At 25.8% G+C, this 16,564-nt stretch overlaps 1 protein-coding gene across 5 annotated transcripts; it reads right to left on the bottom strand.

Annotated features, from left to right (window-relative positions):
* Positions 1-649: 649 nt before the first annotated feature.
* On the bottom strand, positions 650-15,685 carry LOC127286620 (tetratricopeptide repeat protein 14 homolog). 5 transcript variants are annotated; one of them, XM_051313112.1, is made up of 14 exons: positions 15,503-15,685; positions 14,560-14,747; positions 13,069-13,193; positions 12,715-12,791; positions 11,665-11,787; positions 9,815-10,029; positions 6,561-6,701; positions 6,274-6,465; positions 4,988-5,681; positions 3,810-4,120; positions 3,470-3,639; positions 3,263-3,389; positions 1,773-3,123; positions 650-1,603 (listed from the first exon to the last, which is right to left on the bottom strand). In XM_051313112.1, the coding sequence occupies exons 2-14, from the start codon at positions 14,718-14,720 to the stop codon at positions 1,484-1,486; spliced, it is 3,807 nt and encodes a 1,268-aa protein (XP_051169069.1). In that variant the 5' UTR covers positions 14,721-14,747; positions 15,503-15,685; the 3' UTR covers positions 650-1,483. The 5 variants fall into 5 exon arrangements, with proteins under 5 accessions (XP_051169069.1, XP_051169085.1, XP_051169077.1 ...); XM_051313128.1 differs by having other exon boundaries at positions 3,470-3,600; XM_051313120.1 differs by having other exon boundaries at positions 14,560-14,739.
* Positions 15,686-16,564: the final 879 nt, after the last annotated feature.

Below are 16,564 nucleotides of genomic sequence, written 5' to 3'. Positions count from 1 at the left end.
AAATGATGCAAGAAAAAAAAATAAACCCAGTTTAATAATTTAAATTTAAGTCGGTTAAAATTAAAGGTGGTGCCTCCCCTTAACTTAAAAATTATTTTAATAAATTATTAATGTTTAAGTTTATGTGATTGTTTTAATTTCACATAAATGTAAATAATATCCGCAGGTTTTCTCTCAAAATATTTGATGGGGGTTGAGCTTAAATTTTGTGGATAGCTCAAAAATGGTTTAAGGATTCGTTGATATGTGCCATATTGTACTTATATTTTATAAAAAAAAATTATTTTTAACAAATTCCATATTTGTAAAAATGATCAAAATCATATTGCCAACATATTAAATTTTACTCAAAAATGCAATTTTTTAAAAATAAATTTTTTAACGATATATTAATAAACTTTTGGTACATAACAACGAATCCTTATACTATTTTTGAGTTTTCCACAAAATTTTAGCTCAATCTATCCATTATTTTGAAAGAAAATCTGTGAAGAATATTTACATGTGAAATCAATTGCTTCAATGAAACTGTTTTCTAGACATAAAAATTGGTTTAATCACACATTTTTTGTTTTTTTCTCCAAACATTCTGTGACATCACATTTGCAATTATTCTAAAATGACAGTAAAAAAATTTAACTCCAATTAATTCAGTATTTTTGTGCCTATATTTTCAGTATATTAAATTATACAGAAGTTGTTTACATACAACAAATACAAGTTGATTGTGTTGGATTTTCGACGGTACATTTGTAAAAAAAAAAGAAGAATCAAAATAAGAAATCTTAAATCATTAACGTCAACTTATAAGATTTCCTTCTTTCTTTTTTTCCATTCGACAATTTCACTTTTTTTTTTTTTTTCATTTTTCAATCGAAAATATATAATAATAATAATTGGTACACGTCTATTTTTTAAAAAATATTGTACACATCATTTTTTATCTCAAAAAAAAGTAATTTATTTTTTTGTAGAGAAGATAAAATTTTTTCCCCAGAAATAGAATTTAGTCATAGAATTTTTTTGTTTTTTGTTTTTTCTATGAGGATAAATTCGATAAGCCACGCGCAAAGATAACAGCGCATCTGAACTTACAAATTAAAAAAATTGAAAAAAAACAACTATTTAAAAAATAAACAAAATAAAGACAATATAGAAAAGTCCCTTCTTTTCTTTTAATTATATAGAAGGGTGACGTCGTTTTCGATTATATCTAAAAAAAAAAAAACTATACAATTATGCATATACAAAAAAATTTAACAAAATTTTTGTTTTTTTTTTTTTGGTGAAAATTCGAGAAAATTAACTTAAATATTGTATAAAAAGAAAAGGTGTGTGTGTGTGATGGCCAAAGTGCAAAAAAAATAATAATTACACTGAAGGTCTTCAAAGAAAATTGTGGCAAAAAAACACGTACCAAAAATTGGCATGTTCTCCAAATGTTTGAAGGAAATAACTTTTCATAAGGAATGATAGAATATTACTACCAAATTTTAGCTGCGATGGCTCTTTGAATTAAAACGTTCTTGCTTCTCTGCTTCATGCGTTCAATAAAAGTATCCTTGCCTTCCAGATTTTCCTCACCAGGTACAGCCTCCTCGCTCTGACAACAAATATCGAGTTAGTTGTTTCCTTTCGTAATTTTGTTATCTTGTGCGCGAATGGCTCATCGTAATCCTCACTATCTTGTCACTATTTATCATCATCAGTGGTTGTTTTTATTTTTTATTTTTTTTTATTTTTTACTCAACAGTTAGAGAGATCTAACCAACCTTATTTGTAGTGTCGGCCCCCTCGCCCTCGCCCCACCTCTCGTAGTCATCGTCATCACGTTCTTCACCTTCGCTGAGAGGTCCTTCCTGCCTCTTGTTGGGTGGTGGTGGCGGTGGTTGTTGTTGTTGTTGCTGTGGTTGTTGTTGTTGTTGTTGTGACGATCCAGTTGATTGACGATTTGCCGTATCATCACCACTTTCCAAAATTTTATTAATCTTTTCCTTGGCTTCATCAACTTTTCTCATTGGATCGGGCGAAAAGCTTCTGTCACTATATTTGTCCCTTGAATATGCACGACGATCACGGAAGTCACGTCTATCGCGGAAATCACGATAGCCTTGTCGATTATTGTGAAAATATCTACCACCACGATTATTATTTTGTCCACCGCGGCCACCGCGATTATTTTGATTATTGTAATTATTATAACGATGTTGAAAACCACGTCGATTATTGTTGTAGCGATTATTTTGTTGATTATTGTAAAAACGATTGCGATTTTGGAAATTTTGACCACCGCGATGATTTTGATTGTTGTAATTTTGAAAGCGTGGCTTATAATATGTGCCACGATTATTGTTATAAGGTCGGAATTGTCGATTACGATAATAGCGACGTTCACCGGAACGGCTGCGACTACGACTTCTTGAATATGAACGTGAACGTGATCTTGAACGAGAACGACTATAAGTACCGGATGGTGAGCGACTGTATTTCCTCTCATAACTTCCCGATCTTCTCGATCTATTTGAATATGAACGTGAACGTGAACGTCGACCAGAACGTGATCGTGACGAGCCACTCGATGAACCACTTCGTGAACGACTTCGTGAACGTTTTGCCGGTCGATCGCGACTCATTCTTCTTGGCAATGTTCGTCCGCTTGAATCACGTTTTCTTGGTGAACCCCTACGTTCGGAATCACTTTCTGAATCTGTTAATGGTCCTTTCGATTTATTGCCAGGGAGTTTTGTTGGAGGCTCTGGCGGTTGGCCACTATTACTACTTTGACCAATTGGTTGAAATTTACCGCCAAGATTATTTGATGATTTATTTGCATTATTTTGAGGTGTACCACCCAATGATTGGAATTTATTTTGTAATTGTTGTTGTGAAGGATATTTAACAGGTGTTTTAGGTGGTGGCTCTTTTGGCATTGGTGGTGATGGCGATGGTAATTGTGATGCTCTTTTTTCAGCGAGCTCTCGTTGTTGTTTACGTATATTTAATTTCTCCAATGCTTGTCGTTGTAATTTCTCCTCCATTTCATTATCGCCATCCTCATCGCTATCAACTCGCATTTTCTTTTCTGATGCATCTTGCCATTTTTGCATATGCACTTCTTTTTGCCTAATTTAAAAAGAATAAATTTATTATTCAATTTTGTTTGTTTTTTTTTTTATTAATGATTGGAGAATTTTAATAATTTATTAAAAACTAGTGTCATATAAATAATAATACAGCATAATAGAGAGAAAAAAATGTTCACCTAGCAGCTTGAGCAGCTTTCCATTTTGCATTTAATGCTGCTGTATCCAAGGAAGGCATTTTTGACTCCGGATGAATTAATTGTGATTCTTGTTCAAAAATATCGTTAAGTGGTTTTCGTTGAATTTCTGAAAAAATATATTTTGTGTTTTTTTTTTTTTTACAAATTCTAATAATTTTATTAAAAGTGAAGAAGAAAAAAAATTACCTTTTCTCTGTTGTGATGTTAATGGCACACGGGACTCTCGTTCATGATAGGCTTTGACTGATTCTTCTCTTTCGCGCTCTCGGCGAAATTCTTCTTCTCTTCGTGAGCTTTCAGCAAGCTTTTCTGCGTTGCTAAGAGGGGAAGGCATGTCATTAAAGTGAGCAACGTACCTAATAAATATGAAAAATATACTAACTCAGTCTTTAATTATTTTAACATTTAGAAAAAAAAACACACACACACGAACAAACAATAAATGACTGACAATTTTTTTTTGCAGTGTGTAAAATTAAAACCTGAAAAAGAAAAGATTTTTTTTCATTTATTTACTTCCACTAACCTTTTTAAAACAGCCGTTTCTTTTTCAACTTTAGCATAATAAGCACTGAGCTTCGATTCCAATTGTTCAAGATCTGGCAAGGAAGACTTTTTCAATACTTCCAAATCTCTTTCCATTTTGTCTTTACTGCTTTTACGTTTCTTACGTTCCTCCTTCTTCTTCTTTTTACGATTCTTTTTCTCCTCCTTATCTTTATCTTTTGTTTTCTTTTCCTTCTTTTTCTTTTTCTTTGACTTTTCACTCTCTGAATGTTTCTTCTCTCTTCCCTTTTCTTTATTCCATCTTTCAGTTTCTTCAAGGAATTTCCTCACCTAAAATAGAAATTTTAATGTTAGAAAAAAAAAAAAAAAAACTTTTAACCTACCGTCAGCTGGGTAAAATTTTAAAGTTCTTTTATAAATAAATTTTTATAATCAATTGTTTTAAATCGATGTTTTCTGGAAATAATAATTGGATAATTTATCTAGAAATGAATTAAATTGTTTTTTTTTCTTTCCCAATTTTGATGAATTGAAAAAGTGATTTTTAAAAATCGTAAAAATCTAGAAATATCTTCGAATTAGGTGAAATTTAATAAAAGATATGAAATGTAAGTGCAGTTTACTTATTTATAACAATATCTGCTTATCATATTTTTATCTACCTTATCCTTATCTTTCTTTTCAATTTTTTTTTGTTTTGACTTTCCACTGTCGGAATGTTTTTAAACTAAATTTTGAAAAAAAATGCAAAAAAAAAACAGAATTCTCTAAGGAAGTTTGGAACAAGAATAAAAAAATAATTTGAAAAATATTTATTTTCTAATAAAAAAAGAAAATTTAATTTTTACCACAATGTAAACAAACATGAATAAAGTGATAATTATTAATATTTACACAATTTTTAAAGGTAATTATAAAATATAAAAAATAAAAACTCTTAACTTCTCTAACAGTTTAATATTTTTTTTTTACTTTAGAAATTTTTATTTTAAAAATTTTATAATTTGAGACATTTTACTTTTGGACATTTTCAGCTTTGGAAATTTTCTACTTTGGAAAAATAAATGTTGTATCTTTTAAATTTGGAACTTTTGTTTTAAAACTCTTGTACCCCATAATTAAAAATTTCACTGATACCTCCCCTCAAAATACAATTGAAAAAAATAAATTTTTCTAAAAACATTTTTAATAACTCACCTTTTCTTCATAATCAGAATCATCTTTTGTTTGATCTAAAAATTTGCGTACTTTCATTTCATAACCATCGCCACCACTACGCGATCCAGTTGTTCCAATTGATGGTATTAATTCATGTAATGAACTACTTGCAGCTGGTGGATTATTATATTGTGCCATTCGTTTACTCAATGGTGATAATGAGCCACGATCTTTCTTATGTTTCTTTTTACGCGATGGCGATCTTGATGCTGAACGTGAACTAGCCGATGATGATGAACTACTTGAATCAGAACTTGATGAACTTGAAGATCCACTTGTCGATGAACTTGAACTTGAACTCCATCTTTGTCTTTTTTTCGAACGGGATTTTCTTTCTTTTTTACGTTTTTTCTTATCTTTCTTACCATCGGCAATTTCATTTTCAGCTTCAAATGATTTAAATGATTCTAAAGGATTTATTGCGCCAGAACCGAGTGTTCTTTTTTTAATATATTCAATTGAATTTCTTGCCTCCTCATGATATGGAGCAATTGATAAACAATTTTCATATGCTTTTTGAGCGTCATCAAATTTTTTATCATCCTCAAAACTACGACCCAATGCAACTAATGTTTCGGCCATGTATTTACGTGCATTTGCATGTGTTTGATTTAATTTTAGAGCTGTTTCAAAATCGTCTATTGCTTTCTTGAAACTTCCACTATTTGCATATCTACAACAAATAATTTTGGAAATTATTTTCTTTAAAAAAAAAAACGATGGAAATTAAATTAAAATAGTGTTAAATTTTAAATTTAATTTTCTCAGTTTTGCAAAAAAAAAAAAATTCACGTTTTTCTATATTGGAAAATAAAAAAGATGGTAAACTGTTATAAGTTTTTTTTTTTAATGAAATTTATGTTATATATTTAAAAGTTAAAAATTCAGTTAAATAGAAATTCTTCGATACGAAAATTACTCATAAAATTCACTTAATAAAAATTGTATGATTTATAATTCATCAAAAATTTCGGATATATTTTTTTGAAAAAATAAATAATATTTTAGAATATTGTAATAATTCAAAATTCTGTTTTAAAATTCAAAATTTTCATGATGAAAAAATCAAGAAAAATTCAATGTTTTCAAGATTACTGAACACCTTGGAAAAACAATCAAAAGAAAATTCACTAAAAAAAATGAAGAATATAAGAAATTCTATCAAAATTAAATTCGCATAATCTAATTTCCATATATAAATTTTGAATTTAAAAGCAATCATACGACTCAATTCAAGAAAAAAAAAAGAAAAATTGTTAACTTACAATGCACCGCGAGCTACCAATCCTTCAACGTTTCGTGGATCAACCACCAACGCTTTATTAAGACATTGGAAAGCTTCAGAGTGTCTTCCTGCTTTGAAATGATCAATTCCTTCCGCCACACTGCGGAATGCCCATTTACTAGCTTGCGCTTGTCTCAATTCGCCTCCATATTCATTTGGCGTAAATTTCTCTCTAAAAAGAAAACACAAAAATAAATTGTTTAGTAAAAAAAATTATTGAAAATTGTAAATAAATTTTATTTAAAAATTTAAAAATTGACAACTCACCTAAGACCAACCATGTTTGAATAATTTTCTTGACCCAATGACATCAAGTCGCAAAGATATTTAATGTTGTTGGGATTGTTGAATCCAGAGCTATTATCCATGATAGATTCAAAACTCTGCCCTTTGTTGTCCATTGCTTTCCTAGATCACAAAACGAAAAAAAAAAGAAATTAAAATAGAGAAAAAAACTTTTTTTTGTTTGTTTTTTTTTTCTTCATAAAAACGAACCGGAGCTGCTTAGCCAAGAGTTATAACACGTGATTCAATAATCATATATGACCGAATAATTCATTTATAGTCCATATATTGTCCTTGTTGTTACTTTTATATTCTTCTTTTAACTGGATAATAATTTCGAGTCCTTTTTTTTGTATAAATTGTATAAAATATCACACTCACGTTGCTCAATATTTCTCCATATTTATATCATTGTTGTTTATAATAGATGCACTTTCCTCTTCGGTCTCCATAAAATTCGAATATCAAAAAAATTCAGATAAATTTGGAGTTTCTTTTTGAATCTGTGTTTTTACTATTAGCAAGCAACTCACGGTATTTAAATGGATAACGAGCGTGGCGCAGAAGATTTGTAGTTTCATTTTTATTACCCGATCATTTCATTATAGCGTAGAAAATTTAGTTATATATATATATACACAACCTCAATATTTAGGTAAACTCATCTCTCACCTTTCGCAAAAACCGCTAAGACGCGTGTATATTTATTTTTTATTTTTTTTTTAGCTAGATTTTTTTTCTCAATACAAAAGCACACACAGCCTATCGTCACATGGTGATTTAGTTTTTGTTTTTATTTTGTTTTTTTTTTTTTTTTGTTAAAGTTTTTTGGTGCGATAAAATAAATTTTGCATAGCCCTAGGATTGTATTTGAGCCACGCTTCGAGTAAACATTTATTCTTCCAAGTCGACCAAAAAAATTTTAGACGCAGTAGAAGATTTTTGTTTTTTTATATTGCATTTTGTGGTGTCAAGTGAAACACATCATTTTTATTTGACAATAAAAGCTGTAAGTTTAAATGATTAATTAATTATTATAAAAGATGCAACTCCTTTAAGATTTGATTTCATATGTCGAGGAGTTAAAAATTCTCATTGTGTGGTCTCTAAAAAAAAAGTTTTTCATAAAATTTCATGCTTGAAGAATTTTGAATGAAAGCAAATTTAAAATAGTTCAATTAATTTAAAATAAAATTTATTTTTAATAATTAAAGCAAAAAAGAGACCAAACAACTCAATTTATTGCAATACCTACCCCATCTCGTCAATGTAATTAAAAGGCCAAAATTCATCTCAATTTTGGAAAAATCAATCTCAAAAGACATTGATCTCAAATGATGGTGCCATTGCCTGTACTTTCATTATCATATCACAAACGTGGATATAAAGTGAGTTTTTTTTTAACGCAGCCACACCAACCAATGGTAACGATTTGAATCATTTGTAATTCAATATATAAACTCATCGTCATACCGACTATCAATATTAACATTATACAGAATGTCTGGCACCTAAATTCATAAAAATGTGTCAGAGGCATCAAAATCCGAGTTATTTTTATTTTTTTTTTTTTTTATACATTGTTAGTATCGATCAGGAACATAACACCGTATACCATCTTCCTCATGTCAGTAACCCTTTTTTTTACAATAGATATTGATTTTAGAAACCCCAGCAAAAAAAGGAAAAACCCTATATGCAAATAATACCCAGTTTAAAATATCTAATGATAAAACTTCAAAATACTCTTACAAGTAAAAGAAATCATAGTACAATGGCTTTTATAAGGTAACAGGACCTATTGACAATAATTAGAAATTAGAAATTTTTTAATAATCATATAAAAGATTTTTTTTTAAAAAATAATTGTTCATAAAAAGAAAATGTTTTAAAAGTTCAGAATTACTATTAAACACAAACTAAATAAATAATTTACAATTCTAACTTTTTATTTTTATTACTACAATTTTATTAAATGACTATAATAATGAGTCTTAATGCTAAACTTTAAATTTTATTATAAAATATTCCATTCTGTATTAAAAAATAAATTAATAATTTATTAAATGTTTAATGTAATTTTTTTGTAGTAATTTTAAAAAAATTTATAGACCAAAAAAAAGATTATTTCGTTCAGTTCAGAACTACAGGCAGATAATAAAAATATTAATCAACAATATAGTTTTTGTTATTATTAAATAAAAAATTCTTTTAATATAAATGCATTTCACATTAAAAATTCACAATTATTTTTATCTATTTGTTTCATAAATAGGGACATTAAAAAATTCTTGTACATAACTTGAAACTGTAATTAAATGTATGAAGAAATATTTTTAAATTCAATAACTTTAATGGAAAAATAATCTCAAAATTATAAATAACATTTACGTAATATTAAAATTGAATTTTTTTCCCCCTCGATTTTCGTATTTATATAGAAGATCCAAATTCATAAAATAGTTCTGAACGTTGAAATGAACGAAATATTTTTTTTTCAATCTATAAATTATTAAAAATTATAATGGCAATGTAATATAAAACAGTAAATTAAACAATATTATAAAATTAATAAAATTCTTTTTAGATATTTAAAACAATATTTTGTAATAAAATTCGTATTTAAAGAAGTTTCAAAAATTATAAAAAAAAAATATATTTTTGTAGATAAACAATTTTCCGTGTTAAATAAAAATAATTTCTAATCGTTGATTATAAACATTGCGTACTTTAGCATCGTTTTTAAAAATTATTTTTTGAATATTTAATTTTTATTTTTTGAAATTTCTGTTCCTTTAAAGGGACCCGTTACCTTATGATTTTATCAATTTCTATAACCATTAATAATAAATAATAAGCTAAATTCACTTGATTGTATTTTGAAATTTTATCTTTCATTTATACCTAAAAAACAAAACCCCAAACTATGAAACATTCCACTTTCTTCCATCGGCATAACATTAATTATATACATCTAGTGTTTTTGTGTACGACATAAAATATAATTGACTTTAAAGTGCCTGTTTCTTTTTTTTTTTTTTTTTGTGAGAACGGCTAAATTTGAAAGTGTAAAACATCATTATAAGCAATCGTGATTTTTTTTTTAAGTACGTGAAAATACGAGCTGAAAGGTTAATAGGAGTTTTTCTTTGATACTAATGGTGTTGTTTTTCATTTTTTTTTTTTTAAAGTAAAGAAAAGAAAAAATAGTATGGATTTTAGATGGAAAAACTTACTTGTAAGCATCGGGAAGGTCGTCGGTATGAATAAGACCCATAGGTGGGTGTGGTGCTTGACCCTCACGAGGGTTAACGTTCATGACAGCAACTACACGTTCGGCTTCAACGTTTACTTCACTCACACAGACGCACACCAGATCATTGGCCATGTACCCCCGTGTCACACCTTTCTTGTCCACAGCCGGTACTGTGGCCGTATTTAAAATCAAGGCCTGTAAATTAGAGAAAAGAATAATTTTATCAAAATTACCAAAAACGAACAATGAGATATTACACAATTGTCACGTGAATAACTTTTTCAATTTTTTCCGAAATATTAAAACAAAAAAAAAAAAAATATTTTTCAATTTAATGAATTTTAATAGAATAGGTATAATATTTTGATATTTAATTTTAAATTTGAATCCATTAAGTTTTCGATAGATTTGAACTTAAATTAATTAAAATTTGAATAATTTAAAAATAAAATCAATCAAAATTCAAACAAATTAAAATTTAGATAATTTAAAATTTGAATCAATTAAATTGTAAACAATTTAAAACTTAAATTAATTAAAATTTAGAGAAATTGAAAATCGAATAATTTTAAACTTAAATTAATTAAAATTTGGACAAATTAAAAATCGTATAATTTTCAACTTAAATCAATTAAAATTTGAAAAAATTGAAATTAAAAAAATGTTGAACTTGAAATCAATAAAAATTTACGTCAATTAAAATTTGAAACTTAAATCATTTAATATTTTTGAACAAATTGAAATTCGGAAAACTTAAAATTAAAATCAATTTAAATTCTGAACAAATTGAAATGTAAATCAGATAAAATTTGAACAAATTAAAAGTCAGATAATTTGAAACTTAAATCAATCAAAATTTGGAGAAATTAAAATTTTGTTAATTTGAATTTTTTAATCAATTAATCTTTAGACAAATTGAAATTTCATTAATTTTAAGTTTCAAGCGATAGAATTGGCATTTGATTAAAATTTTAATTAATAAATTTTTATTTTTGACCAATAAAAATTACAATTGATTAAAAGTTGAATTATTTGAAATTAAAATTGAAATTTAGATCGATTAAAATTTGAATCGAATAAAATTAAATTAAACAGAAATTTTGATAAATTAAGATTTGAACAGATTTCAATTTAGATCAATTACGATTTTAATCAATAAAAATGATTCAATTAAAATTTAAATTTGTTAAAATGTGTTCTAAATAATTTTTAAATCGATGAAAAATTTTGATAAATTCCATTTGAGATGAATTTGAATCATTTTTTAAAAAAGATGAAAAACTGTAATTTTATCTTCTCGAAATTAATATAAGTTCAGAAATATTAAAAAAAAGTCTTTTCAAAATTAATAAATTATTTTTCAACATTAGAGCTTCAATAAATGTTTTTACATTGTAAATTTGATTATTTTTGAAATATTACATTCGCAAATTAATCGAATCATGAGAAAGGAAAAAAAAGGTTAAAAATGATTAAAATTGATGACAAAATTTTAAACAGGTGAATAAGTGATAACCTATGATCCCTTCTAGAGGAAAAAATTGTCAAAACTTTTAACGCACACAGGAAGTAAATAAATTTACTTTTTCTGTAAATTTGTTTAATTTCCCAAATTTCTCCTAATAAAAATGTTTTTTTCCCATTCATTTTCCTGACAAAAAATAATTTTCCCTGACTTGTGATTATCCTGTATTTTTTCATATAGATAATATTATTAATTTAAGATATAAATTATGGTATTATATTTACTAATTTTATTTGGATCTAATTTCTAAATATTAAATCCAATTCTAATTATTAATACTCATTATATGTAAACTGTACACTCACCTTAACACCAAGATCAGGAACTACTCTTGGACAATCACTACAGTTGCAAAGAATCTTTAGAAGAAGTCCAGCAGCACTTTTTCCCATTACCTGGGCATAAATAACATCACCCACAACCAAACTCTGCAAAAAAAATTAATATTGTTAAAAATGTATATTATTTACTTGAAAATTTCGATTGTAGTTAACTTAATTCTATATTTAGACCTCGAATCGACTTTAAGGCACAAAAAAGTCGATTTTTCATTTTTAATAATTTTAATTAGTTAATAAATGTTTTATTATTGTTATTAGATATTAACTAAATAAATCTTATAAATTCCTTTAAAAAAAAACAAGAATTAATATAAAATTAAGTTCCTTTTTTATCTTTTTTTTTTTTTTTTATGAAAATTATTAAGAATTTTAAATAAATTAAATATTTTAAATAATTAAGAATTTTATTAAAGTTTTGAGTTTTCAAATAGTAAAAAAAAAATTCCGTCATTTTTTAAAATTATAGTCTACGAATTAAAAAAGAAAGAGAAAGAAAATTGAAAATCTAAAAAATACTTAAATATTGTTTTTTTAAACAAATATCTTTATCGTACGCATGAAGCTAAAAAACAAAATAAAATTTTAGGATTGAAAATTTATTGCAAATAAAAAATTATCGATTATTTTAAAAAATATTGATATTTAAAAAGAAATGTATGTACTTGCCTATTATTATTATTATTATTATTTACAAAAACTTTTATTTTTAGTAAATTCGCTCTTGAAAATAAAAATTCTAAAATTTGTTTTCATATTTCTTGATTAAATTCTAATTTGTTTAAAAAAATTTGCAGCTTGAAATTAGATAAAAATTCAATATAATTAAAAATAAGTTTTATTTAATTTCCCCCCTCCCAAAAAAAATGAATTTTTAAAAATTCAAGATTTAAGAATCAAGGTTGCTCATAAAATGCGAATAAACGATAATTAAAATTGTTTAAAAATTTGAATAAATTGAAATTTTGAAATTAAATCAAAAATCCAGACTTTTTTTATAATAAATTAGAATATTACCTCTAGAAAGTTGCGAATGCGTTGTGATTTTTCCATTGTGACAAACGAGTCAAGTCCTGGCATAGTCGCATAAAACTCTGAAAGCAAAAGGAAAAAAAAAAAATTGTAAAAATATATTTAAAATTTTTTTCATTATCAATTATCAACAATAAATACGCCCGTATTATTATTTTATAATTGATTTTACAAGATTTAGAAAACGCTATATTAAAAATTTGTAAAAATTATTTCTTTTCTTCATAAATTTTTTTTCATCAAATTATTATCAAATCTCATAAAATTATTTAACACAAAAAAATCATTATTTTTTTTTTCGCCAAAAAATCCTTTTAGTTTATGTTAAAAAAAAATTACCTTCATCACCAAGTTGTTGCTTGATTGGCTCAGCAGTTGTTTCTAAATTTGACTTATCATATAGAGCGTCCGCCTTTTTAGCAATAAACTGTTGAAGTTTAAGCCTCTTTCCTCTGTCGCTAAAGCTGCACAAAATTATTTGAAAAAAATTTATCAATATTTACATTTTTACATAATTTAAATACATAAAATAAACCATTTTTTTTTTAAATTTCGAAATAGTAAAAAGCATGAGAATCTTATGACTTTGAAATATCATAAAAAAAAAAAAGATAAAAATATATAAAAATGTTTACTCAGTTTGAAAACAGAGTATGAATAAATAATTATGAAGAGCTATTAATTCTTGTCGTGACAGTTATATCAATAATTTTATTCTTCTATATATGCATAATAACTGAATAAATCCATTTTCTTTTTCTCTCTTTAAAAAAAAAAAAAAAAAAAATATCACGTAACTCTTAATCATGAAAAATATTTACTTGATCTAGTTTTTTTTTTCGAAGTTTTTTAATAAAGAACAATTTAAATATTCTGAGACTTTTAAATTAAATAAAAGCTTTTTTTTCTTAATCATGCAATTTAAAGCATTGGTACGATAAAATTTAAAGTTGAATTCACTTCCAAGATGAAAAATGATTTCCTAATAATGACCTAATTTAAATATAACAAAAATAAGGTTAAACAATTCATAAACATGACAAAAGTTATAAGCCACTTGAAATTAATTCATTTGTTTCAATAAGTAAATTTAAAAAAGAAATATAAAAAAAAAATTCCGATTTGAATAATCTAGTTTAGTAACAAAAAAAAAATTGTTTTTCTTCTTTATACACAAGTTTAGAGGTTGATAAGTTACCTTATCTTTCGTTTACTTAAATGTATAAATGAAAAATTACTTTTTTTTTAAGACAATTTTTCAATGTTGACTCATCAAAAATTATCAATATTCAAGTAAAATGAACAAATGTTCAAATTTTACAAGTGGAAAATAACAATCAGTGTTGGGTATTAATTTGTAGTAAAAAATAACTGAAAAAAAAAATTTTTTTGTTTAATTCAATTTGTTATAGATAACGCAGCTCAGTGACAATTTTTTTTTTCTTTCTCCCTATCATCATTGTTATTAAATAATATTGACCCTGTGAAAATTTCGCGTTTCCGTATTGTTTATACATAATAGACTTTATCGACTTGGGATTCGTAATCAGCGTGAAAAAACCACTTAGAAAAATATACATAAAATTAGAATAGGAAATCCTGGAAGCTCATTCAACCCATAATTTTGTCAAACAATGTTCGATGTAAAACACAAATTTTTTTCATTTTCATTACATTTTTACTCTCAAAACCATTGTCAACTTAAAAAAAAAAAAAATAAATTACAATTGAATGATCATACGAGAGTAAAATAGAAACGTTGAATTAAATTTGTGCAAGCTCATTGAATATGTTGTGAAAAAATTTGGAAATGAATTTAACTGCAAGTACCTGAGAGTTTTTTGTCTCTGTTGATAAATTTCAAAACTCGGTTCTTTGAGGTTAAGCAATACAAGCTCATTATCGTTGCGCTCGCTTTCCCAAACTTTCTGCAACTGTTGACCATGGTAGTTTAAGGCTTGCGCTACAAGACGAGCATCCATTGACTCCATTTCCGCTGAACAACCTAACCTGTAATACTGTGAGATTTGATGGTTCATAAAGTGAATAAAAAAAAAAAAGTTAAGTGCAAACCCACTGGAACGCATTTTTTTTTTTTTTTTTAAATTCTATCGAACAAAATTGTCACTCCTATTTAATTGCTTCTCAAACTCACTATATCAATAGAAACTTAAAAGTTTCCAAAAAAATTTGCTAATATTTTTTTTCAGTGTTCATGCATCGTTTCCAGGACGAATCCCAAAGTCCATTTTATTATAAATAAGATCATTTTTGTTGAATCATTAGTTTTCTAAGATAAATTGATTTCTTTGCGTTAATTACGAGTCCTCGTGTCGCGTCTTGTAACAAACTGTAAAAAATATTGACCCGAAAAACGCATCCTATTTTTTATTATTTTTACCTGGATAAAAAAATCCGTCAAAAGAAAAAATTATTATATATATAAATATATATATATATATATATATATATATATATATATATATATATACACCCAAGTTGTCAAACATACCATGAATATTTGTGATTACAATAGTGTGGGCGAATAAAATCACCAGAAAAGTATAATGCGCGATATTGATTTTTCTGCGATAACAAAATGGTCGTAGCATTGAAGAATAAACACATTGATAGAAGGCAAAAAAAGACGCCATATCAATATCCCAAATGGCCACCATTTGTGTGCGACCATTCCGCTTTTCGCTGAGCTCGCGTCATCCACTGATTAATCAAAAGATGAATTCCATTTCACAGATTGCTGGAAAAAACTTACCTTAATTTCTATAATTACGTTCCGTTGATTTAAAAAACGTAGAGATTAAAATGACTGAACTGAGATCACCTTTTAGGTGAACAAATAATTTGCGTTTTTTTTTTTTTCACTACATTACGTGAACTCAAAGTCGTCAGACTGCGTTGAGCAACATGAAACGACTAAACTACAAATTCAATGAGTGGGCGCAGACAGCACATTTCCGGTTTCATCAACTAAACTATCGGCGCATTAGGAATTGCGCACGGAAGTAAGTGGCGACTTTAACGTTGCTATAACGTTGTTATGTAAAAAAAAAAACAAAGTTTATATAGATATAACAAAAAAATATAAATATTTATAGTTCCATAAAAATTATTACAAAAAGTTAAATTTAATCTTTATATTAGGTAAATTTTTTTAATTTTTTCCCCAAAAAAATTTTTATTTTGTAAACATTTTCCGCAAAGTAGATGCGGGATTTAGGTTTATGAAAATAATAATAAATTGCGTTAAATTTTTTCTGGATTATAATTTTTTATGTGAACCCCCTATATTATAATAATTTTACTCTAAATATCTATATAAATTAGAATAATTTTTAATTAAGTTTACTTTTTTGAATTAAATAATTTAAAAATTAAGGACTAATTTTTTTCTTTTGTTTAAATTTTTCATAATTAAAATTTTTATAATTTTGCAAAAAATTTTATTTTTTTCTGATACAGAAAAAAATTTAATGTTTTTTTTTTTATTTATTTAATATAAAAATATATTAATTTTTTAATTATAATTTTTTGAGAAAAACACATCAATTCTAATTTTTTTTTGTTAAAATTGTGTTTTTAAATGAATTTTTTAAATATTTGCTGCAAGATTTTTTTTCTCCATTGTGTAATTTTACGGTTTTATAATTTTTCGTTCTCGCAAGCTTAAAAAATAAAATAATTGTGAATAAACTAGATTTTTTGTAATTTACATAGATTAATAAAATAATATTGATAATTTGTTGCAAATTAAAAAAATCTTATTATTTTTAAAAAGGTTTGTATCCTTCGATTTTTTTGAAAAATTTTCATAAAA

The sequence above is a fragment of the Leptopilina boulardi genome, unplaced genomic scaffold (assembly GCF_019393585.1).
Source record: "Leptopilina boulardi isolate dan_hultmark-lab unplaced genomic scaffold, ZJU_Lbou_2.1 LbouV2_121, whole genome shotgun sequence".
Taxonomy (NCBI): domain Eukaryota; kingdom Metazoa; phylum Arthropoda; class Insecta; order Hymenoptera; family Figitidae; genus Leptopilina; species Leptopilina boulardi.
This window is presented reverse-complemented; position numbering and strand designations above follow the sequence as displayed.